Here is a 24,054-nt window from a genome sequence, read left to right as displayed (position 1 = left end):
GGCACCTACAACTCCCTCAGAGATGCATGGACATACTTGGGGAGGCGAGGAAACCGAACACCTACATTGCTACTCCAGTAAATGGAAGCGCTTTTTCTGGTGCAACTCAGAGGGCATCAATCCCATTGACTGCTCACCTACACACATTGTGCTGTACCTGACACACTTACTGGACTTCGAATTCCCTGAAAGTTCATCTAGCTGCCCTCTCATCCTACGCCATATCACAACAGAAGGTGTAGTGGTGGAAAGTACCAGTTAAGTCTTTCATGGAAGGGGTTACAATAATGCATCCCCCATTTCTAACCTGGCTCCCGGATGGGACCGAAATGTGGTATTGACTAGACTTGTGGGGGGGTCTCCTTTTGAGCCCATGCACAATGCAAGCCTCAAGGATCTTACCTATTAGAGTTGGTTAACTACAGGCACTTTCGCTGCTAGACCCTTTTGTTACAGTCCACAGAGATAAGGGGGTTCTGCGCACTCTCACTCGGTTTGCGCATACATTTATTTCCAAGTTCCATGTGAACCAATCAATCCAACTGCCTACTTTCTTCCAGAACCCCATTAACATGGCCAAAAGAAGCCTACACACTTTAGATGTGCGCAGGGCAGTCATGTTTTACCTGGAAAGAACTATACCACTGAGAAACAAATAATTTTTTCATTTCAGTGGCAGCTGGTAGAGAAGGGGATCCTGTCTCCAAATCAGCCATATCAAGGTGGATTGTCAATTGCATCGCACTCGGTTTTTCTCTTGCTAAGAGAGAACTGCCCTTCAAATCTAGAGCACATTCTAGTCGAGGCACTGGGACTTCCATAGCATTCATTGCAAATGTTCACCTAAAGTCCATTTGCAAAGCGGCAACCTGGAGTTCTGTACAGACCTTTACAAAAAACTATTGCCTAGACACTCATTCTAGGTCTGATTCTCAGGTGGGATAAGCAGTACTAAGACATCTTTTCACTACTGTTCCTTCTCACAAACCACTACTGCTCGCTAGTCTATGCACTGCATGTGATTCTAAGCAGATTAACAAGCATCAGAAGACATGCATTACTCACCATAATAGCATTTCCGATTATTGTATCTGCTTAGATTCACATGCACCCACCCTTCCTCCCTGCTCGGGTGGAAGGAACATAGACTCCTTACTACATTCTCTTTATGTACTCACAATGGTCATTAGGCTCCCTTATACAATCGAAGGGACCTCGATGCGTGAGTGATTTTGGATGCACTACTCGTCACGTTAGGGATAGTGTTACAGGCCCGCCCATGTCGACGTCCCCTTTTGATCCTCGAAAGACTAGATGCAATACTCTGCAGTTACCACTGAATGTCAGACTATATACACAGCATGTGAAGCTAAGCAGATGCAATAATCAGAAATGCTATTACGGTGAGTAATGCATGTCATATGGAGCTGGTTTCTGGCTGTTGCCAGGGCTTAGTGGCTGTAAGGGGAGCGAGGGCAACAGGGTGTAGGACACATGGGGAAACTGTATTTGTTAGCTTGTTAAGCACTACAGCAAGTACATTCTGTTTCTACACACAGGGCAACAGGAAGGGGATGAGAAACATTAAAATACATAAGAAATATGAATACAGTGGGGGGGTGAACCTACTATGCCTTGAGTGCTCAGAACATGCAAGTGCAGAAGGGAGAGGGAATGGGAAGGTACTGGGGTGTTCATGGGTAAGCAACCGGTTAAGTGCAATGTATGGTAAGTGTCAGCCTCCAGGGTGAAGGGTGTGCCGAGGCAAATGCTGAGGATGGAAAGGAGCCGTGGGAGGTCAGGGCCATGAGGATGCAGAAGGGCCCTGAAAACCAAACCAGCAACTGAGATAAGCACAGGAGAAAGGGGCTGGGGGGAGGGAGTAGGAGGTAAAGAGGAAAGTCTTGAGCTTCCAGAATTTCAGAAAGTCCTGCTCAAGACGATGAGGGAGGGGGAGGCTGTTCCAAAGAAGGGGGCCAGCTGAGGAAAGTGATCGACCTCCTGTCCTCTGTTTAGCAACATGCTTTATACACAGAGCTGGTTCTAGAGGAGCAGGGAGGTCTAGCGGGGGAATATTTAGTAAGAGTTTCCGATAGTGTGGTCCCCAGCCCCAGATAGCCTTATGTATGATAGAGGGATTTGAATGTAATCTGTGAAGCAACCAGGAGCCAGAGTAGACTTCTTGGGGCAGGAGAGATGCGGTCCCTGGGCTTGAGGCCATGGAGAAGTCTTGCTGCCCTATTCTCGATTAGCTGGAGGCATGTCACCACACGACGCTTGGTGACATGAAAAAAGGGTGATTACTTACAGGGCACTGTCGGACAAGTCTTTCAGAGCCTGCCTGCCCGCTCATTCGCACAACCATTTGTGTGGTTCCCAGGGAATGGGAGATGGAAATTACAAGGGCCAGGGGGATTATACAATTACTGTGCTGTTTTTACTGCACCCCAAAATGTTGACTTTTTAAATGTCGACCCCCCCTTCACCCCATATAAATGTGGGGGGTGGGTATAGTATATAATTAATATAGGGTGGCTGCGGGGGGTCTCACCCGCATATATATGGGGTGAAAAAGGGGTCAACATTTGGAGGGGAGGTTGCAGTAAAAACAGCACAGTAATAGATTCCAGGGCAGGTGGGCGCACATTCTCTAGAAAGGGACCAGTTTGTCATGACAAGAAGGGTAATTACAGGGTGTATGCAAACGCAGTCATGGACAATGGATGAAAAGAGCAGGCTGACTAGACCAAACACATTTTCCTCAAATAACATTTCCCTTTTTTTCTGCTTATCGTGCAGGTCTGGGACTCGCCTCTGCTGCATTATGAAGCAGACATCCACTTGCAGCGCTCGGCTTGGGAAATGTTGTGGAAGATAGATTAGCAGCTTCCAAAAATGTCTTTTAATGACTCCTCTACTGACAATTTCTGTCCAGGCCCCTTAATTCTGCCCCATATCCCACCAAACTCATGTGCTGTGCCTGTGAAAACTATTTCTGCGCCACTATTGTTGTGATTCTTGACCAGTTTGATAATGGCTCAGACCGCAGTATCAGCCTTTTTTACAGTGCTTTGTGGGGTTTCCAAGAGGTTTTCTGACAGTGACCTTTAAATAGGTAAAAGGTTAACCTGCTCAATGGGTTCCTATACAGCTTAACTTTGAGTTTGGCCGCTCTGCTTAGTCGTCTGCTCAGGATTTTACCTTTTTGACTTGACCTGGTTTACTGCAAAAAGAATCTTCTAGTTTTAATCTGTTACTGCCTTTAGTATAGCTTTCAGCTCATTCAGAGTCCGAGAAAGTAACAGTGCGCATATAGAAGAATTGGTACTGGTTTGCCAGCTAAATATGGCACATATTGCGATGCTGCTTGGATTGATGCTACTAGGCATCCTTGTGTTACTCCCACTGTAGTCAAAGTGAACCTGGAATTACAAGGCCATGAATCAGCCAGCTGCCTAAAAATATTGACAGACTTTATTATTAAATTGGAGGTCCTGTTACAGGATCCGGAAAGGGTGAACATCTTTTTGCAAACAACTGATGTTGAAGTGTGAATGATTTCCACAGTTTGAAGTCCTTGGGTCACCTTACACATGAGAATACAAGTCTTGGAGTATTAACATCTATCTTGTAGCTGAGTCCAAATATCAATGTAATTCTTGAGTTAATGCAATTCTGGTGGAATCTGCAATTAGCGAGGTCCAAAATAGTAGAAAGATGCCATCTGTACTGAGAAACTGTACATTCTGCAAAGACTCCTCTGATCTTATTAAACTTGAAGCATCTCCTAATCTACTCTCCGGAGTTAGAGGGGACACGCTCAACGCAGTTTATAAAGGTCTGGAATAGGCTCTCTGTTAGTGAGCTGGAAAATATTTGGTTAACCTGTCTTGCTAGGAGATCTACATCTGTAGCAGTTACTGGTTTCCTTAAATGCATGCACTTGGGGAGTTTTAATCCATAGTGTTGGTATGAATACTGTAGGCTTTGGTTTGGTTTGTATTTTACCGTCAATTAAGCAATAGGCCTTGAGCAGGGGGGACAATAACCACTGCCGGTAATGCCCTGGTACCCATGACCATTTCAGGTAATGGCCAGGGCCCATAGTTGCATGCCAGAGCGAAGCAACGGCCCACCTCACCTGAGAGGGGCCTAGTGCTATTAGTGCCCGGCCTGTAAGACTGGGGTACTAAAAGCATTTTATTTCTGTTCCGATGTTTCGGAATAGGAAAAAAAATTACAAAAATGGCCAGCAGGGAAGGGAAACCTAAGTCAGTTTTCCCTTTCCATGGCGGCCATTGAAAATGAATGTCAAAGAGTAAACAAGATGGCGGCAAAGTAGTCCCTTCTTCCTTTCCATGACAGCCTGCCGCGGATTGGGAGCAGGTGTGCTGGGACAGAAAATAAGGTAAGTGGGTTTGGGAGGGCAAGAATTCTTTGGATTGGGAACACCACTTGTCCGGATCCCCGGCGGGGGAAGATGGCAGCCTCCAGCTGTGCGGTGGCTTGGAGCTGGGATTACCTCGTTCTGAGCCTCCTCAGTGGCTGCCCCCCACCCCCACCAGGGACAGAAAGGAAGGAACATTGTGGGGAGGATGATTCCTGGTCGGGTAACGCCCCCGCGAGGGCCAATGAGATTGCATGTTACAATCTCATTGTCCCTCGCCGGGTACTAATCAGTCTTCAATCTGTCTGGTTATGTTTTTATTTTAGATTGAACTGTATTTACTATCTTGTATTTATGGTTGCTTATTAAGTTTTAGCTCTACTTTTGTGTAGTGCTAAGGTTAAGTTTGTTTTTAACCAGCATACAATAAACAAAATAAATTGCCAAGCTCTTGTTGTTGTTCAGTCTGCTAGCTTGGCCCAAAGCGCCTCTTCCTACCAAATAAAATGCTGATAAAGTCCAAGAAGGCAACCTGCAAGGGCGTGCTCTTTGCACAGACGTACTTGTAAGCCAGATGCATCATGATGAAAGTGTGTTCTATTGAGGTCAAACTGTTGACACCATTCACCTGTGTCATCTATGAGGAATTCGACCCTTGGATCAATACATAAGCGCTCTATATCAATTAGACTAATCAGCCTGTATTAACGTGCATTTGTTGGCCCGTTTTGGTATAGGGGGACTGTAATTGAATAAGACCACTGCTCTAGGTAGAGACGCCCGCTGCCACTCAAAGATCACTGCACATGTACCATTAGATACATTGGGGGTGAGGGAAATGTGTTGCACTTAGATGTGCGCCTATAGGAGACTCTCGCAGAGATTACCTGATTGAGCAGTGGCATCAATACAAATCTCCATGCGTGCCTCATGGTACGTTTTAAATGCACCACTTTGATGGACATTTGTCGCATGCATGGTTACATGCAGGCATTAGTATGCAGTGACAACCTTTGACAAATTCGGCCTAGCTGGGCACATAACGTTTTTGCTTCCTTACACCAGAATAAGCCTCCACACTTACTGCCACCAGAATTCAGTCCAGCTGGACAACAGTCTCTTGTACGCTCTCTCTCCTGCCCTCCCTCAGCACCCGTCCACATGCCTGATCTCTTGGGTTGCTTACTGGAGCCCGGCTAGCCCACCTAATTAACTTGGACAAATGCAGACACGCAGTCTAAGCCTTTTCTGAGAATTTACCATACTCTGTACTGCAGTCCCTGAGGGTGTTCCCACCCCAAGCACGTTGAGACCATAGTAATCAGAAAAGGTTCTATATTAATGACTACTACACAATAATACAGTTAATACCATTGGAGTATGAGCTGCAGTGTTAACAAAGTGTTGCTGAACTTTAGAATCTGCAGCCCATCACCAAATATCCCCATAAAAAACCAGGCAGCAAAGGTAGAGGGAAGGTATATTTCCAAACTGGGGTGCAGAAATAGGCAGAGAAACTGCTCTAAGGCTACAATTTTGGGACAAGGATACGGGGCATAGAAACGTCAGTGTTTTATAGTGTTTGACTCAATGAGCCTTGTACAGAAAATCTGTAAAATGAATTTAGTCTGTTACTTTGCCAATTTACCTCTTAATGGTGCCTCCTCCCTTGGAGGGCGTTGCTTCACAGCCCCGTTCAAGGGCTGAACAGTGGCCCTCATCCTACGCATGATGGCTATTGCCTCCAACTGGTCTCTTCCTACTGCACATGGTACCTAATGCACATGGAACTCTTGTTCTGGTCTCAGATTCCATGGACCACCTCCAGTTACTCTGATGCAGAAAGTGAGCGTACCTGCACCCTGGACATAATCCCTGGACGTAGTCCGACGAGAGTTTCGCACAGCCTTGAGAGCTCCCCGGTGCCTGGCAACCAGTCTGCTTCTTCACTACGCCACTTCCCTAAACATGGCTGAGGGCACAGTGTCCTCTTGTATCGTGGCGCTGGTTTTGCTCTGTCCGTGGCTCATGCAGAAATCCAATGCTTTTAGCTTAGCTAGACCTTCTGATGTTAATCCATCCGATTTACCAAGGCATTACCACATTGCATGGCCCACGTGTGGAGACTATGGGATTGTTTAACCAATCCGACTTCTCTGCAGTGAATAGTCACTGACGAGCGTAATGTACCATAACTCGGTGTAGTCCTTCATCCCAGGGTTTCAAGCGTGCCCCCACATGCAGTCTCTATTTAGAGTGTGTTTGCATTGATTCACTCATAAAAACATCTCTATGTGCTTCTGTGGGAATGCATTTAAAAAAAATACTTTTCGTTGAAACCTGCACTGCAGGCGCCTTCCCATGTATGTTAGACTTTACCTGTCCAGTTAGCATATTGGCCAGTGCTTATCCTGAACGTGATTGCCAAATGCGTATTATTGAGCCACACCTAATGATCAATGAATCTGCTGGATTTTGATGCGTTCGTCTTTTTCTGACGTTTGGGTGCTTACATTAAACGGTTCCCTAATGGGAAATGGTATGGGCACCCGTGGCCCAAGCTATGACTCGATGCCCTGATCCCACGTTCTCCCGGAGGAGGCATCGAGGGCCCCTCCCCCACGGTCTGGCACCCAATCTCTGCTCTATTTGCTATTCATTATAAACCAGTAAGTTAAGAGCGGTGGAGGTGCTTCTGCAACCATTTGTATGTGATTTGCATGGGTTGCTCAGCCTTTCATTCTTGGAAACTTTGATACAATCAGTGCCGTTTGCAAAGGAAATGCATCAGCTTCTTGCTTTTATCACGATGGTGTTTTCTAAAAGATCTTTCAAGATGGCATACATCTTTCTCTGTTCTTGGGTAGGAGGAGTCTGCACACCCATCCAATCGTGCTTTGGGAACAATGGCATGGCTGTAATTCCTCCCAAGATGGCGGTGCCTGACGTAATCCTGCAAAGCATTCACCAGACATGCCAGATTGTATCCATGAACGTCTCACTTGCACAGTTACAGTATTGTGTAAGACTTGCAGTCCAGCTGGGAGAATGAGGGCTTCTGTACATGACTTCCAAGTGTCACCATTCAAGTTGCTGTTTTATGTAACGCCAAGGATTCATTCATTAAATGGCTTCAAACTTATTTTCTTCATTTCAATTGTCTGCAAATTTAGCACAATGGTTCATTGTCTTTGAATCCTAAACTGTTGCTAGCTAAGTCATGGGGATATTGGCAATTGATTTCTTAGGACCATTATTTAACTTGCCTGGGGATAACAAGTTTGTGGTGTTAGACTGCCACAGCAATATTATATTTACATAGAAGTAAAATAACCATATCTAAGCGCATTTTATCGAGGGAGGGATTCATGTATTGGAAGTTTCTTGATTAAGTAGTGACACATGGCGAACAGTGTCTTCAAGTTGTCAGTAGGCTTTTCTTTTTTAGAGACATTGCATTGAGAGTAGGTTTGAATAGTCATCCAGAGGTGAATCAGACGGGTGGAACGGATTAATAGACTTGTTGTGGAATTCATCCATTTGGGTATAGGTAATGTTGGAGAAGAGAAAAAAATCTTTTTCGTTGGCCTCCCCAACCCACATTTCAATTACTGGATTGACTTTTCCAAATTCCAGGCCTGTTTATTATTCATCCTGGTTGTTTGATAGTAAACCTTTGTGCAATGTGAAGTTGGACAATGTACGCAGGATGAGTCGATGAGTCCGCGTAGCATGTGTGGGGTTATGGCCGAGTATGGGGTTGATGGATATTGACATAAAACCATGTGATGTTTGAATCAAGGTACCAGAATACTAGACGGCTTGACATTGTGGAAAGGAATGGCAGTGCTGTTCTTGTGGCTATTGAACATGTCCAGTGTGATTAGGATGAAGGTATGAGTGGATGGCGTGCCAACAGCTGATGTCGGTGTGACGAGATTTGTGGTGCTATGACAGTTTAGCTGTTGCAAGTGGGGAGGGTGAAGGTGTAATTGGGTAAAGGAAAGAACCATTGACAGCAGAAGTCCTAGGATGGTTGAAGAAGCATTGATGGTTGATGCAGAGGATATCGGTTAGAGTGTGGAGAAAAACATGGGTGCTGGATCCTTCAGTGACCATTGTGTCGTCCAGACTGCTCTGGCTGGCTATGCAAGTTTGGTGCACTTTCTTGTAGACTAACTATGCCCACTTTAACAGTTTCAATAATCGGCCCAAGATTTTTTTTTTAAATGTCATAGTTGTACTTCCACGATTTTGTGATAGTAAATTCATTAGGCGCCGCAGGTGATGGAGAAATCCTGGCCTGGTGGCAGTTTACTGCCTGGAGTCTGAAATGGCTTTGCTTGCAAACTTGTGAAATTGATGAAGGGAGCAAGCCAAAGTTTTCAGGCCAGAGGTAGACTATCCCCTACGAGGGGTGCATTCAAATATACAATCTGTTCGCAGATTGTATTTGAGAGTATTGTGCAACCGCTATATTACATTCTGAATGCTTATTTCAAAATTGGAGATGGGTTTGGTTGGATCCCCTATAAAACGGTGGACAATATACTCTTTACACACCGGAATTCATCAACAAAGGGCCTAAGTATTTAAGCCAATGCGGTATGATGATGATCAAAAAGCAGGTGAGACAATATGGAGTCTTGAGGGACTCGAGTCGAATATCGAGAGCTGGACTCCTCTAGTGAGGGCTACCAATTGAGTTCTGTCCCACCGAAAGCGCAGAAGCCACCACAGGGGATGAAAAAACACATTAAGAGATTGTACTCAACATGCTGACTACCGTGCTCCTTGCTCCCCCTCATAGAATCCCCCCAGCCCCCTCACTCTCCCTTGACATGAAAACGCAGTTCAGCTCACAGCTTGCTGAACACTGAACATAATTGATCTCATGCAAAACCAGCTGTGCCCCGCATAAAGTGCCTTTCACATTTATGAACCATCATTAGAAGCTGGTAAACTAAGAATGACATTACAAATTGCACAATCTAAGACATCGTGCCTATCCAAGCGACTGGCTATTCTAAAACCAGCAGACCTCTCCACGGATTGAGTGGGAGCTCCCACTCGGAAAGGATACATGTGTAGTTTGAAGCCGTTCTAACTTCCCTTTGAGCTACAGACGAACTGATGCATAAGACTTATTGCACCTTTTACATGCATTTCAATACACAGGGTTAGTGTGTTTTCTGAAAACGTATCACGCCAGTTGAACTGGGGAGTCAAAAGTAGCTCCTGGTACGAGGTGGTGTCAAGCTAATCCGTCTCTTCTAGGCAACCAGCAGGAGCTAAATAGCTTTCCATCATTTCTTTTCAAATGTATAGTTCCAAAACAGTCGCGGTTTTAGTGTTGCCTTGTGTAACTCACATTCACACTCTTTAATTCCCACAGTCAAGGTCGATATGCATAGTTTAGTGTCTCCGAGTTCTCTTGTGCTCCCCTGCTCACCCTAAATTCCTTGGCTGTAGATTGTGTGATTGATCTGAGCAGTACACATATAGCGAGTGGCCTTTGCTGAATTGGAGCTATACCCGCAATTCACGCCTGAAGGCTGTGTGTGTGCAGTGTCCACTCTGTGTGCAAGTTGATGCCGCGAGCCATTGGCGTAGCTCCGGTTATGTTTATTCAGTGGGCAGATGTTTGATTTCTTTAGGTCTTGCTTTGCAGCCTTAATCTTCCGGTCACACATTTCAAGACTGCATGTGAAGGTTCTAGAACTGTCAGGTTCAGGGATGGCTGCCTGAAGGCTGAGCTCCTGCACCTGGACTGAATCCCTACCCTACACTGTGATGGCTGAACCAACTTCACCTGATACAAAACAACCTGCTAAGAGGCAGAAGGGGACTGGTGAGAAATCCTCAGATGAGAGAGTTGATAAAATTCTGGACATGCTCACAAAGCTGACCTTGGATGTAAATGAGATCAAGGATAAGATGTCCAGTGCGGAAGAGAGATACTTGGAACTCACTTCAAACTTTAACAGAGTGGAGTCTCATCTGACTAATGTGGATAACACAGTGGAAAGGATGGGAAACCAAATCAGAGATTTACAATCAAAAAATGAAAGACTGTTTCTGAAGCTCTCTGAGCAGGAACATTTTTCCAGGCGGAACAATGTGAGGGTGGCTGGCCTTCCTGAGGACTTGTAGAGGGGCAAGCCCCTTGAATTTATTGAGTGTTTTGGTTTCTGTCCTCAAGTTGGATCCCAAGATACACGTAGAATTGGAGAGGGCCCACAGGAGCTTGGGACTCAAGCCAGCGATCTAGACATTTTGGGGTTAAGTTCCTGCGCTTTCCAACCAAAGAAATGGTGTTAAGGAAGGCCCGTGAATTACGTGACCTGACTTGGAATGGCCAAAGAGTGATGATATTCGGGGACCTCAGTCGGGATGTCTTGGATAAAAGAAGAGAATTCAATACAGCCAAAGATAAAGCAAGACTGAAGAACCTCAAATACTACATGGTGTACCCTGCCATCTTCAGGGTGATCAAGGATGGCCGGTTTTCTCCTTCAATGACAGCAAAGGAGCTGAGGCTTTTTTGAGTGACTTGGTAGGGACTGAAAACGGGAATGATCCTGAGCAACCTATGGAGGCTACTGTGTCTGCTTCACAGAGAATACCAGCCAAAAAGAAGAGAGACAAAGTGGATGCTTAGAAAGCGGTGGAGTTGTTTTTTTTACTAGTGTGTTTTATTTATTTTGTTTTTATCTAATTGTCATCCACTTGCAATTATTTTGGATATAACGATCGTTAAAATCAGTTGGGATAGATGTTTTCGTTTGAGAACGCAGTCACGGGCCATTAGAGGAAAGGCCATAGTACTTTTGACGCTCCCGCATGTCGTTTCATGTCACGGAGACGTGATTGATGGATGCCAGTGCGTGTTACGAAGGATACGCATGTGAATGGAGGACGCTGTGCTGGGGGAGCGGACTGGCGGTAGGTGTAACAGTTCACACTAATGAATGAGGTACTCGGAATATCCGCGACCGAGTTTCTTCCGCCTTCTCCCTCCCCTATCCTGCCTCCGGAGACGCCTGTACGCGGCCTCTAGCTGAAACCGTGTCTCCCGCCTACACGCATCTACAATTGGATTGCGTGACCTTCCTTGAGCCTCCAATTGTTCTGACAGCCTGCTCTGCCCATGATGGTCAATGGGCACTGCCAGATGCTTGGAGCAGCTGTTGAAGCTTGCTTGGGGTATCACTCGAAAAACGCCGCGATAAGCCCCATGGTTGCATTTCTTCATTTCATGGTTAATTACGCTAGGATCTGAGACCAAATTCAGTGCAAGCTGTTATATGGACTATGGTGGCTGAGGCAGAGATTAACAACGCGCTCATGGAGACTTGCAGCGCCTCCCCCTCTAACGCTGCATTGCCATTCATTACAACATAAACAGTTGTAATCTTATCTGACCTTGATCGCTTTTCTCTTGGTGACTGCAGCCTTAAAGGATCATATTGAAGGGAATGGAATGAGATGTGTTAAAGCATAAACAGGAGAAGCGCAAACAGGCGTACATTATTGGCCTCAGTTACATGCGGGTGTTTTCTTCTGTGGCTACACACCTGAATGGGTTGGAAATCAGATATCATCCTGCCTGGTGTGGTTCATGTACGGTATCACTTCTCTTAGTGTACACAGTACAGGACATTTCATAATTGGCTGATCATAAATCCACAGCACGCAAAATACATATCTGAAATGGAGTGTTTAATACTGTTATGGCTTCGGAAGAACGTGATGGGTCATGGGAATTCCTTTATTCTGATGGCAACTGGGTCGGTAATAGTATGGTAGATTAATTGATTCGAGTTCGCTGGGGTTGGAGGGGGGTAACCATGGTTGTGCATAGTTAGTATAGGAGGTGGAATGGGAATTATGGATATTTTATGACTTCAATGGTTTAAACGACTCTCTGTGGACCTTGCCATGCCTGGCCTGGGACTATTCGTCAGCTGTGGATTCTGAGATGACATTTGGTCTGACGTGGGTATTAAGCCTAATGGTATACAGTGTCTCTCACTGACTTGTATAAGTGGATGTCGGGCATCATAAGTGTAGTCATTCACCTATGGTCTATTATTTAGTATGGGTAATTGGGTTAATGGGATTGTAAGGACGAATTCTATATGTTCTATGTTATTGGGGTGGTTACTGGGCCACGCACTGTGGAATTGATGTGGCGGATTTGAATGGGTTAATACTTTTGAAGGAAGGTTGGTGGGTTATTTTGATCTCCATGCTATTCTGGGGCTCTTGTGGATAGTGTTAGGGATTATAGGGGTGGAATATTAGTTATGATTGTCACTGTATATGCATTGGGTGTGGATTCTGGGGTGGTTGCAGTTCGAGACTTTGCTGTTTTTTGTAAATAACTGCACTCAACACCACCTTACAGTTTTGTGGGGTGTATCATTTGTTTTGCTATTGTGTGTTCATGGGTTTATGTCTGTGTTTGTTTTGTATTGTTTCGTGTTGTTCTGTAGTGTTTGCATACTTCAGTTGGCTTGCTCCCCTTTAGTTTTTGGTTTGGATCTGTCCAAGATTAATATGAATGGTCAATATGGCTGGTTTTGATTTGAGTTCAAATGTCGTTGAGTGATTTGAGAATATGTACCTGGAATGTTAAGGGCCTAAATATTCTGAGGAAGAGGAAGGAAGTGCTGAACAGACTGAGGAGGGAAAAGACGGATATTGCCCTCATCCAGGAAACTCATTTGTTGAACGAGTCAGTGCATCTACTCCGAAATAGATGGTTTACTAAGACCTTTTTTAATTGCTATGGTTCTAAATCTAGGGGGGTGGGTATACTGCTGCGCAAAGGCCTAATGTTTCAGGTGGAGAAAGTGGTGATGGATGATGAGGGGAGGATACTTCTTATTGATGTTACATATGAGGGTAGATTGATCACAATTGGTTCGGTTTATGGTCCATGTAGTAGTGGTGGCCCTTTTCTCAGGATGCTATCGACGCTATTGAGGGAGATGAGAGGGGAACATGTAATTTTAGGAGGTGATTTCAATAGTGTGATTGACGGTAAAATGGACCGTTCGGCGCAATGTAGATTTACTGCTGGGAACAATAGTAGATACTTTAAAGAATTTGTGGATAATCTGGATTTAATTGATGCTTGGAGATTTTTTAACCCTGCTGTGAGGGAGTTCTCCTTTTACTCACCGGTACATGACTCTCATTCGAGGATTGATTATTTTGTTATTTCTGAACGGTTGGCTGAGGGTTTGCGGGAGGTAACTATAAAAGAAAGTATTTCAGATCATTCGTTGATTATGATGCAGTTGAGTATGGGACAAGAAAGGTCGGGGTTCACTAGATGGCGGCTTAAAACTCATATTTTACAAGAGCAGGGGATTGCTGATTCTCTGAACAGTTTCACAAGGGATTACTTTGATATTAATATTGGGACTGCATCTGATGTCATGGTCTGGGAGAGCTTCAAGGCGACTGTGAGAGGGGAACTGATGAATATTACATCGCGGGTGCGGAAAAAAACCTTGGCGGAGATTCAGAAGTTGGAAAGGGAACTAGAAAAAGTGCAGAAGGATTTTGCAGTGTCCAAGCGACCTGAGGATAAGTTGTTGGTTGGACGGTTCAGGGACTTACTTAAACAAAAAATGGATGCCCAATATGAGAAGGGTATGTTTTTTATGAAGCAAAAGCTTTGGGAACAAGGTGACAAAAGTGGGAAACTGTTGGCGAATAGGTTACGGGGACTATCGGATGCTTCTTTTATCCAAAAACTGGTCGATGACAATGGTGTTCATATTAGTAAGAAAGATGAGATATGTAGTGGTTTTCGGACATTTTATGAAACTTTATATCGAGAAGATCAGTTCCCAAGTCAGGTAGACATGGACTCCTTTTTTGATAACATTGTTATGCCAAATTTGAGTGTGGACCAAGCTGTGATGATGGATAGCCCTATTGAGGAAGAGGAGGTGTCAGTAGCTATTGGTCAGCTCAACAAGGGTAAATCACCGGGGATAGATTGTCTTCCGGTGGAGTTTTATCAGACACTGAGTGGGGTTCTCGTCCCGCACCTGTGCAATCTATATAATGGTTTTATGCGGGTTGGTTTGCTTTGTCCCACTATGAAGGAAGCTTGTGTAATTGTTATCCCGAAGCCGGGGAAAGATGGTAAGAGATGTGAGAATTATAGGCCGATTTCGCTCCTGAATGTGGATCTAAAAATTTTCAGCAGGATTCTGACTAATAGGTTGAATATGTGCATAGGCAAACTGATCAGTGGATCACAGGTTGGTTTCATGAGAGGCAGATACGGTTATGACCATATTAGGACGTTGATAGATTTGATGGGCCTACCGAAGACGAGGGATACCTTGTTGTTATTTATGGATGCAGAAAAGGCTTTTGACAGGGTCAATTGGTCCCTCCTTTACCACACACTCAAGAGAATGGGATTTGGGGACACGTTTATTAAGATCAGGGCAATGAATTCTAATATTAGTGCAAAGGTGTGGGTCAATGGGGTTATGTCCTCCTCGTTCTTGTTATCTAGGGGAACTAGGCAGGGATGTCCATTGTCTCCGTATCTGTTCAATCTGGCCTTGGAACCTCTCATCCTATACTTAAAACAAGAGCAGGGCCTTCGGGGGCTTAGATTTGGAGATACGGAAATGAAAGTGCTATGCTACGCTGATGACATGACAGTGATATTGTCTAATCCGGCTGAGGGTTGTGTACTACTTAAACAGATGTTTGATGAGGTGGGACGTTTATCGGGCCATAGGATCAATTGGGGGAAGTCTGTAGCTTTTCCTTTGGATGTTAGTGTCCCGCGTGATGTCTTGGACTCTTGGGACTGTCGCTGGGAGGTGGGAACAATGAAATACTTGGGCATACATTTAGTTCGGGATTTGAAAAGGATGGCCGTTTTCAACGTGTCAAGGATACTGGAGGTAATTAAAAGGGACATATTGAGATGGGGCCGGCTGCAGTTGGGAATTTGGCCCAAGGTTAATGCCGTTAAAATGGTACTTTTGCCGAAGGTTCTTTACATCATACAGTCCATTCCATTGAAGTTTACGAGGAAAGTTGTTGCTCCTATTGATAAAGTCTTTCGGGATTTTCTTTGGGGAGAAGGCAAGCGGCCCAAAATTCCTAAATTTATTTTGCATGGTCCAGTAAAGGATGGAGGATTTGGATTCCCGAACTTGATGAATTATTGTACAGGTTTTCTCTTGAAAAAATCGACCCCATATTTTTCTGAGGTTCATGAATATGTTCCCAATTGGTATATAATTGAGAGTTATCAGTTTTCGCCTTATGCGTTGAGAGACCTCTATTCAATGTCTAAATTGCCTGCCTCAGTACAGAAGCTGCCCACAATGAGTGCGACTAGGGAAGCGGTGCTGCGCTTTCTGGACTTTGGAGGTGAAAATGATGGGTTGCACTATGATGCGTCTTTATGGCAAAATGCATGTTTGCAATTGGAAAATAGGCCCTTATGCTGGAAAAGCTGGATAGGTAAGGGCATACTTAGAGTCCGTGATGTGTGGCATAATGGTGACATGATCTCCTTTGAACAGTTGAGAACTTCCTTTGGTATTGAAGCTAGAGAAAGAAATCGTTATGAGGCCTTAAAGATGCTCCTGATTGAAAGGACAGGGATGTTAGACGGAGGCATAAATGAGAGACCTGCATTGTGTGAACTTCTCCGTTCAGCGTCGTATGGAGTTTCGACTTATCTGAAGTTGATGCTGGCGGATGAGGGTGATGTGAGAGCATGGGATAAGCATCGTCAGACCTGGGCGGATGATCTTGGGGCGGACATCTCGGTTCGGGAATGGACGTATTTACTTCATGTGGGAGTACAGGCAAAGATGGACTTGCAGCTGCGTTATATCAGGCAAAGGATCCTCTTTAGACTGTATTGGACTCCGTCCAAGATGGCCAGATTGGGTCTCTCGGACACTGATTCATGTTGGGGCTGTGGATGTGGTGTGGGCTCTTTGATACATATGCTGTGGACGTGTCCGAGAGTTTCCGACTTCTGGACTGGGGTATTGGATAGACTGGACCTTGTATTGGAAGAGAATCTTCCTCGCTCTTTCCTTTCAACCATTTTGTTATCCAACAGGGGTAGAGGAGACGGAGCTAGGGACTGTACGGAATGGATTAATAAAGGGCTTATTTTGGCAATGAAACAAATCCAACGGGTCTGGAAGTCAAGGAAGAAACCGAGTGTGGATGGGTGGTTATCAGATATGCAGGTCTTATCGAACTTTGATAAAGTTCTGCTCACTGGACAAGGTAGAGAAGGTCGTTACTCTCGACTTTGGGGACCCTTTAATGACCTATTTGGCTGAAGGTTGGGATCCAAACCTGGGGGGATAATCCCTTCCTTGAGTTGGGGATACTTTGATACTTCTGGAGTTGGGGGGCTGTTTCGTTGTGTTTGTTGTGTGTTTTGGTTTCTTGTTGTTTTGTCTTAATGGTTGAGTGTCAGGAATTTTTGTTCAAATTGTATTTGTTTTTTACAAATATTTTCGATGTCCATGTATTCAGTATTATTTTGTTTCTTTCTAAGTTTCTTTTAGATTTTGCAATCTGAACACGATACGATGTACTGGAGATTGTTTTTCTTTGTTTGTTGTTAGAATCTTTAAATAAAGTGATTAAAAAAAAAAAGACTGCATGTGAAATAAAAAGTCCAGGTTTCCGATTGGTTTAAATTTGTAATTCACAGGGATTATGTAATGTGTCTAATTATTAGAGTTTTGGAACTACGCCTGCCTTGTTTGCTATACAGTACCAAAACGTATTAACCACAGCTGGAAATTGCCTCAATTCAATTGGGAGAACATTAAGTCTGTGTGCCTGCGCTTCTTGTCCGATACGCGTATGACGTTTCTACTCCTAAAGGCGATTTGTCACATTTGTTTCTTCTGTTTTTTTCGACAGTGTGCCCACAGCCCTCGGAGCCTGAAAATGGGGGCTTCCTCTGCCACCCATCTCCCTGCAAGGAGTCGCTCACCACTGGAAGCGTCATTGAGTATTTCTGTGATGAGGGCTACATGCTGAAGGGCGACTACAAGTACCTGACGTGCAAGAACGGCGAGTGGAATGAACCCATGGAAGTCAGCTGCCGGCTCAGCCAAGGTGGGCACACAACCGCCTCTGCCAAACAGTGCCTGTCCTTGGGACTGGAGAGGTGCTTCAGGGCCTGGTCTACCCATCCGAACCTGATGGCAGCGTGTGGTTTCTGATTGGTGCCCTGTTGTAGAGGATGAAACATAGGGGGGCAGCTAATGTTTTATTCCATCATCCGGTTGCATTGAACATGTTCCTTTATTGCTGATAAACGCCCCAATTTGGTTCTCTGAGCTAGTGGCAGACTCTGCCTCTCAGGGAACGGGGTGGTCTGCCTCTGAATTGACACTCTTTGCTAAGCTTTTGGTGTTGCTGTCCAAATCCAGGCCTCGAGGGCTGGGATCCATGTTGGGTTTTCAGGATTTCCCTCATTATTCGTGAGGACAAATTTGCATACATTTAGAATCATTGTATGCAAATGTATCTCATGAATATTAATTATGGGTATCCTGAAACCACAACATGGATCGGGCCCTCGAGGCCTGGAGTTGGACAACCCTGCCAGAGTATGGCTGTGGAAGAAGCTGTTGCCTGCTCAGAAGTATTAAACTAACAAAGCTAAATTGAGTTTAGTGTTGCTACTAGAAACTGTAGACTTAAATGCAGATTGTGACTAGTATTGAGGCACCATTGTGGGTCCTGCGTAAAAGCCACAAAAGTGCAATGCACTCCCATCCTGCAAATTAATTCTCCTAATACACTTGGTCTTTAGAGTGCACTGTCTGACCCGGCAACTTCTAGTAGCCCCTCTACCTCCCCACCCCCCAACCGCCCTGCCGGTTTCTGTGAATTTTCAGTTTTTCATGCTTTACTGTCTGCTAGTGTCATTGTGTGGATTAGTGCCCCATTAATTATCTCTTTCCTTTCCTGTGACAGAAAAGGACACTCACTCGAGTATGGGCATTCCCACCCTGTCCATCGTGGCCTCCACCGCAAGCTCTGTGGCTCTTATCCTGCTCCTTGTGGTTCTCTTTGTTCTGCTGCAGCCAAAGCTCAAGTCGTTCCATCACAGCAGGTGAGTTCACAGGATGTTGTGTTTTCGTCCCCCCAAGCCCCGTTCCCATGATACAGACTGGGGCTTTTCTCTCGCTCAGTGGTGGAAAGGGAAAAGAATTGACGGGGATCCCACAAGGGCCGCGGTGGGGGCGTTGCCTGAGCAGCAGGGTTTAGGAGGGCGGAGCTGGCAGTTGACCTCCGATCAAAGGAAATGTCAAAATAATAGTTTTAACTGTCGCCATTTCCTTCATGCTGCTTCTTTTCCAAACTATATATCAATTCCCCTTTAAACCACTTCCATGGTGATGAGTTACTTCACAATGTGGATAATAGTTTTGACCAATCTTGCGGAGTAAATAGACTTTAAAATGCACAATTTGCATCCGATTTTATTTTAGGTAAACTCTCCCCCTTGGGTACTATTCAAACAGGGTGATTTCTGTTCGCCATAAGCAACGTTTTCTTTTACTTGAACCACACCCACCACAGCTTCTGCGGCTTCCCTCAGAAAGCAGTTGGGTGGCTGCATCGTGTGATTATTTCAATGTTAATAGGGGTATTTATTCATGCAATGTTTGTCGGATACCTGTATATTTATTTATGTAATGTTTGTCGGATACAGGTATCCGACAAACATTGCATAAATAAACCGGGTCGTGACTGAGGACTGTAACTTCCTCTTGTGCGCTGCTCTGAGTGGGGCTGAACAGTGACCCCACCTGGTAAGTAAGGGGGTGCTATCCTCTCGTGAGCAGCAATGGAGACCACATTATGTGGGCAGGATAATAGACCAAATAATGCAAATTCAGAGGTTATCACTGACACCCCCACGCCCAAAGTCCCAACCCCCATCCTGCCGTTATCCGCTCATCTTGAGTGGAAATGGACTGGTTAGTTCAGGGCCATTCTCTCCCCTTCTTAACACCGCGCACATTCACTCATGCGCAGTGTCCTGAAAATTGTTTATCTAAAGCTCTTATAATCGTTACGCTTATGTTACCGTGGAGCGAGAGAGTGGTACCGGGGAGTGGTTGGGGGGAGGGGCAGGGAGTCATTGCAAATAGGGTGAATAGGTAACCGAAATGAGGGGCAAGGAAGGAGACCATGATTTTAACCAATAGTTTCTATATCTTGACTCCTATTTTTTATTTTTTTCCCTGTTTTTTGTTGTTGCAAATACAGACGTGACCAGGGCATGCCTGGGGATCCGGTATCTATTGTGGTTAACGGTGTTCAAGTGGCCCTCCCATCCTACGAGGAAGCAGTCTATGGCAGTGCTGGGAACTGCATCCCACCCTCAGACTCCCGGGTACAGATAGTCATGTCAGAAGGACCTGGGCAGAGCAGTCCGCGAGTGGCTCGGCACGACCCCTCACCCTACAGCAGCGGAGACGATGAAGTGCCAGGACACTCTGGCCTGTGTGAAGCCAGCGGCTCCCGACATTCTGAGACTGTTCTAGTGCACCAAGCAACAACTTCCTCGTGGGTCGCTGGCGTGGGCAGCCGGCAAGTGCACGCAAACTCAGAAAATGCAGATGTGCATAGCCTTTCATCGCTATCATCCTCGGAAGACTACACAGACGGTGAGCTCCTTGATTATTACCATAGAGATTTGGAAATATCTAGGCCCTTCATCAAACTCTCCTCCTTTGAGCATTAGAGCCTGACTGGTCACCATGTTGTGTGTTCATCAGTGCTTCGTTGGGGGAGTGTGTGGGTGTCTCCCAGCTGCTTGCTTTAGATCTAAGCAGTTGGTCGATAGCAGCTCTTTAACCATGCTTAGACTATTCATTGGAATCCTAAAACCCCATCAATCACCAGTGAAGTCTTTTTTCAGATAGTGCCACTACCAACCTATGCCACCCTTTTAACAAAAACATGAGCAGTTTCTGAGAAGAGTTCTGTGCCATTTCATGCAGTAAATAATTTGTTTTCAGCCCGTTCGGGTGCACAATGTCTTTAATAATGACACCTTAAAGTTTATAGCTGAGAAATCCGTTTATAATCCAAAAATCCATATTGCGTTCCAATTTACATAGCATCCATATTTAGTCAAGTAAGGCATCTGGAAAGAGGCGCTTGCAGAGGTTTAACATGTGTTCATGTTTTGCCCCTCGGGGCTTCTTGTAGGCTTAAACTACCATTCTTGGCATATGAACGCAACGCCATCCACATTCCAGTTGAACGTTTTAAGTTTTAGTTAAAAAAAAAAATAAACATTCGATAACACCTAGTAATTAACGTGAAAAAAGAGAACTTAAAGCAAACGCATAACAAGCTTTTCGGTCATTGTAAGATATTTTGATATTAACCGAATGGGTCCTATTGTATGGTTACGGATTTATAAAAAAACAAACCATTGAAGTTCTATTTCATTATTATGATTCCTGACAAAGACTATCAACTAACAAATACAGTAATCGTATCCTTTTTTTGGATGAGTGCCATTAATGTCATTAGACCTAACACCTTTATGAAGATTAGAACACTTACTGACCTCATCCAATCAAGGATAATAAGTTAATATTACTATATGGGTGAGACGATATTCTTGCCAGACTAAAGGATCTTGATAATGAAAGGGAATTTAACATGGTTATGAATTTTTTAGAACCCAATACATATTATATCCCACTAGTATAGTAGTAATGTGGATTCTTTGCACTTCACAGTAAGATTTATCAGATATTTGCTTTAAGGTGACAGAGTATTAAACACATTTTAGCACTCCTATAAATTGCAAACATAAAAAAGATGCATGAGTTGGCAAGCAGGGATGGAAATTAAGATTGGACAAGCCAGTGCTGCAAGCAGCTCCTCAGTTTCCCGCATTAACCAATTACCAGGAGGTACCACTGAGGATCCAGGAGCTAGCACATAGCGTTACACAAATCTAACTTGCGCATAAAATGCAAACCTATCGCTTTGTCCATTATTTATGACCCCTTATACTTTAACTGTTCTATAGATGTGTCCTAAAGCTTATTTATAGATTGTCACAAACACACTACCACATAGATGTGTGTGTTCGGGATAATTTAGCCGGGGAAGCCAAATGTAGCTCCTGGTAGCTGTTGGTGTCAAGCTAATCCCACTCTTCTAGGCCACAAGCAGCAGCTAAAAACTCCCCTCAAGTTCACACCCTGGCATGGGACTCTTATTAGTAACTGTTCACGCTTTACATGTATATCTGCTGCTTCAGAGCTTCTGTCTATTCCTGTGTGTCAAAGGGTATACGTTGGTGTGAAAAATCCTGTTGGGTGTAATCTGGGCCCGCTATGGACTGGCGGCCCGGAAGCGTGACCCTATAGAATACCATGAGGATGTCGTCTGGTCTGCAGGAAAACCTCCACGGATGGTGTAAGAAAGCCCCATGCCACGTATTCATAGTAAAGTGATACCCCAAATTTGTCTAACCAGCATGTGTTCAATTGTCACGTTCCCGATTTGGAAATATCACAGCTCTGGATACGATTTGGAAGGACGTATTTTACGCCTCATGTTTTTGAAAGTGTGGGAGTAAAATCATTTTTTGGAGTGAAAATGTCCAATTCCTAATTAGAATATTTTCTTAGTGAATAAAAATTTAGCCATAGTAAAATATACATAATTTTGTAATAAATATTTCTTTGCCCCTAGTAATGCATGCAGATTAAAAGATCTATTTTTCTCTTCATATCAGGCAGTAATGATAGCAGTGTCTTCCTGTGGCACTACATGTACTACTATTCCAAACACATCCATGGAGCTGTGTGGGTGGAAGCAGGGGGACAAGCACCTTGTGTGTCCGTTTACTATTTTTTGTTGGTGGTCATTTTACTCCCAATTTTTCTTTTCTGGGAGGATTTGGCTATTTTTAGGGAGTAAAAGTGGCAATACACCCCTTTTCTGTAGGGCTGGGAAAGATGATTTCCTTTTTCTGTGCATGTATTTAATTTCCTCACACATTTGTCCTGCAACTCTCCCATGGATCTTTATACCTTTAGCTGTGCAGTGCACCACAAAGCTCGCTCCTGATTGGGCATTTCGCTATTGCTATGCAATTTCCCAGTGGGTTTGCAAGCACTCTTGTTAAATCCAGTTTGCTCTTCTCGCACTTCCCTGGTGGCGTTACATCATTTCAAGCGTTCTGCTGCTCTAGTGCTTAAGTTGGCGCCATATACTATGAATCGTAAAGAAAGACATAAGCACATTTCACGGCTTCATCTAGTGTCGAGTAGATCAGTTCAGTGGTTTTGAGTTCTGCACAGTCATAGATGTACATTCGGGGTTATATTTGTAAACCAAATTTAGAATGGAGCGATGACTCCTTGCTGTGCTGCTAACTGGAGCTGCAGCCTCTGCAATGTCGCTGCCTGGCTTGACTGTTTCCTGGGCGCACTGATGTTTTGTAAAGTGTACTTGTGAGGGCGAATGGGGTGTAAATCTAACAGTTTTCCTTTTTTTTCCTTTTAGATATCCCCCTGCTGAAGGAAGCATGAAATCTTTCACAGCTGCCGTGCCACTCGGCGGGTTAACCTCTTTACCATTTCCCTTCTTTAGTTTTCCGTGCTCTCTGGGGCCACCCAGCTCTTTCCCCTTGCACTCCTCTCCCACAGCTGGACATGAGCACCAGATGGAATTTCCAACAGAGACCCGGATAACGACTTGAAGACCGTTGGCTGGCATATTTCGCCTGATTCTTCAAGATCAAGATGGAGATGGGTCGTGTTTGCCGATCCAGCGGCTCAATTGATGGCGAGCACCCAGTGTTGTGGCCATGGAGCTGCTGTTTCACTGTGCCTTCCCCCATGCCCGCTGCTGTGCCTGCTTCTCTCGCCAGCGATGTTCCCTTGCCCCCAGCTTCCTAGACTGAAGAATGGCCACATCAGGGTTCATGCTGGAGAGTCTCTTCTCCATGCTTCCTCAGTGGCTTGAGCAGACGCACCCTGAGTGGCACACCTCCCAGCTCACTGTTGCACCGCAGGGAAGGGGCCTGGCATATTTGAGCAGCCACGAAGCACAATTTCTCCAGCCGTCTCCTGAATGTTAATTGCTGGATTTGAACGTGTGTGAGCAGTGGACATTTCTTAATATTGGGTGGGGGAGATGTTGGGCTTTGTGAAAATTGAATCCCAACTCTGCACTTTCCTCCTCCCCCTCCCCACGATTCCCTCTATCCATCTGAACAAATGCTCGGTGTTCGAAGAATGTATACTGTCCATGCAATGTAACTTCATGCAATGGGGGTTTCCGCCATGGCCCTGAATGAACATTAGGCACAGCCTCTGCTACTCTGTAAAAAAAAAAAGAAAAATGTATCCTATGTTTTACCCTTTGGCAAGGGGCATAGTATCGAGAGGGATGATGCTAGGGACGTTGGGAATATAGCTAAGACTGTCCTTCAAGGTAGGCAGCACCTTGTCGCTCACTTTGTAATTTCGTACAGAGGTCAATGAAGTGTCTTCCCTCTTTCCTGTTGGAATAAGTTCGGTGATACTCGAGCACCAAGGTTTAAAGGGCAGGTACGTAGCACTTGGTTTACTTGT

General features: G+C 44.8%; 1 protein-coding gene across 1 annotated transcript in view; it reads left to right on the top strand.

Moving 5' to 3' along the window:
- SUSD6 (sushi domain containing 6) overlaps window positions 1–23,822 on the top strand; it is a 297,890-nt gene extending 274,068 nt beyond the window's left edge. The window contains exons 3-6 of the mRNA XM_069638577.1: window positions 17,342–17,539; window positions 18,407–18,545; window positions 19,709–20,109; window positions 22,982–23,822. Coding sequence (XP_069494678.1) covers window positions 17,342–17,539; window positions 18,407–18,545; window positions 19,709–20,109; window positions 22,982–23,007 — 764 coding nt within the window. The 3' untranslated portion in view covers window positions 23,008–23,822. The remainder of the gene's footprint in view (window positions 1–17,341; window positions 17,540–18,406; window positions 18,546–19,708; window positions 20,110–22,981) is intronic.
- Window positions 23,823–24,054: the final 232 nt, after the last annotated feature.

Source organism: Ambystoma mexicanum, chromosome 14 (assembly GCF_040938575.1).
Source record: "Ambystoma mexicanum isolate Mex_15411 chromosome 14, UKY_AmexF1_1, whole genome shotgun sequence".
In the NCBI taxonomy this organism is placed as follows: Eukaryota; Metazoa; Chordata; class Amphibia; order Caudata; family Ambystomatidae; genus Ambystoma; species Ambystoma mexicanum.
Note: the sequence above shows the minus strand (reverse complement) of the source record. Positions and strands in the feature narration are given on the sequence as shown.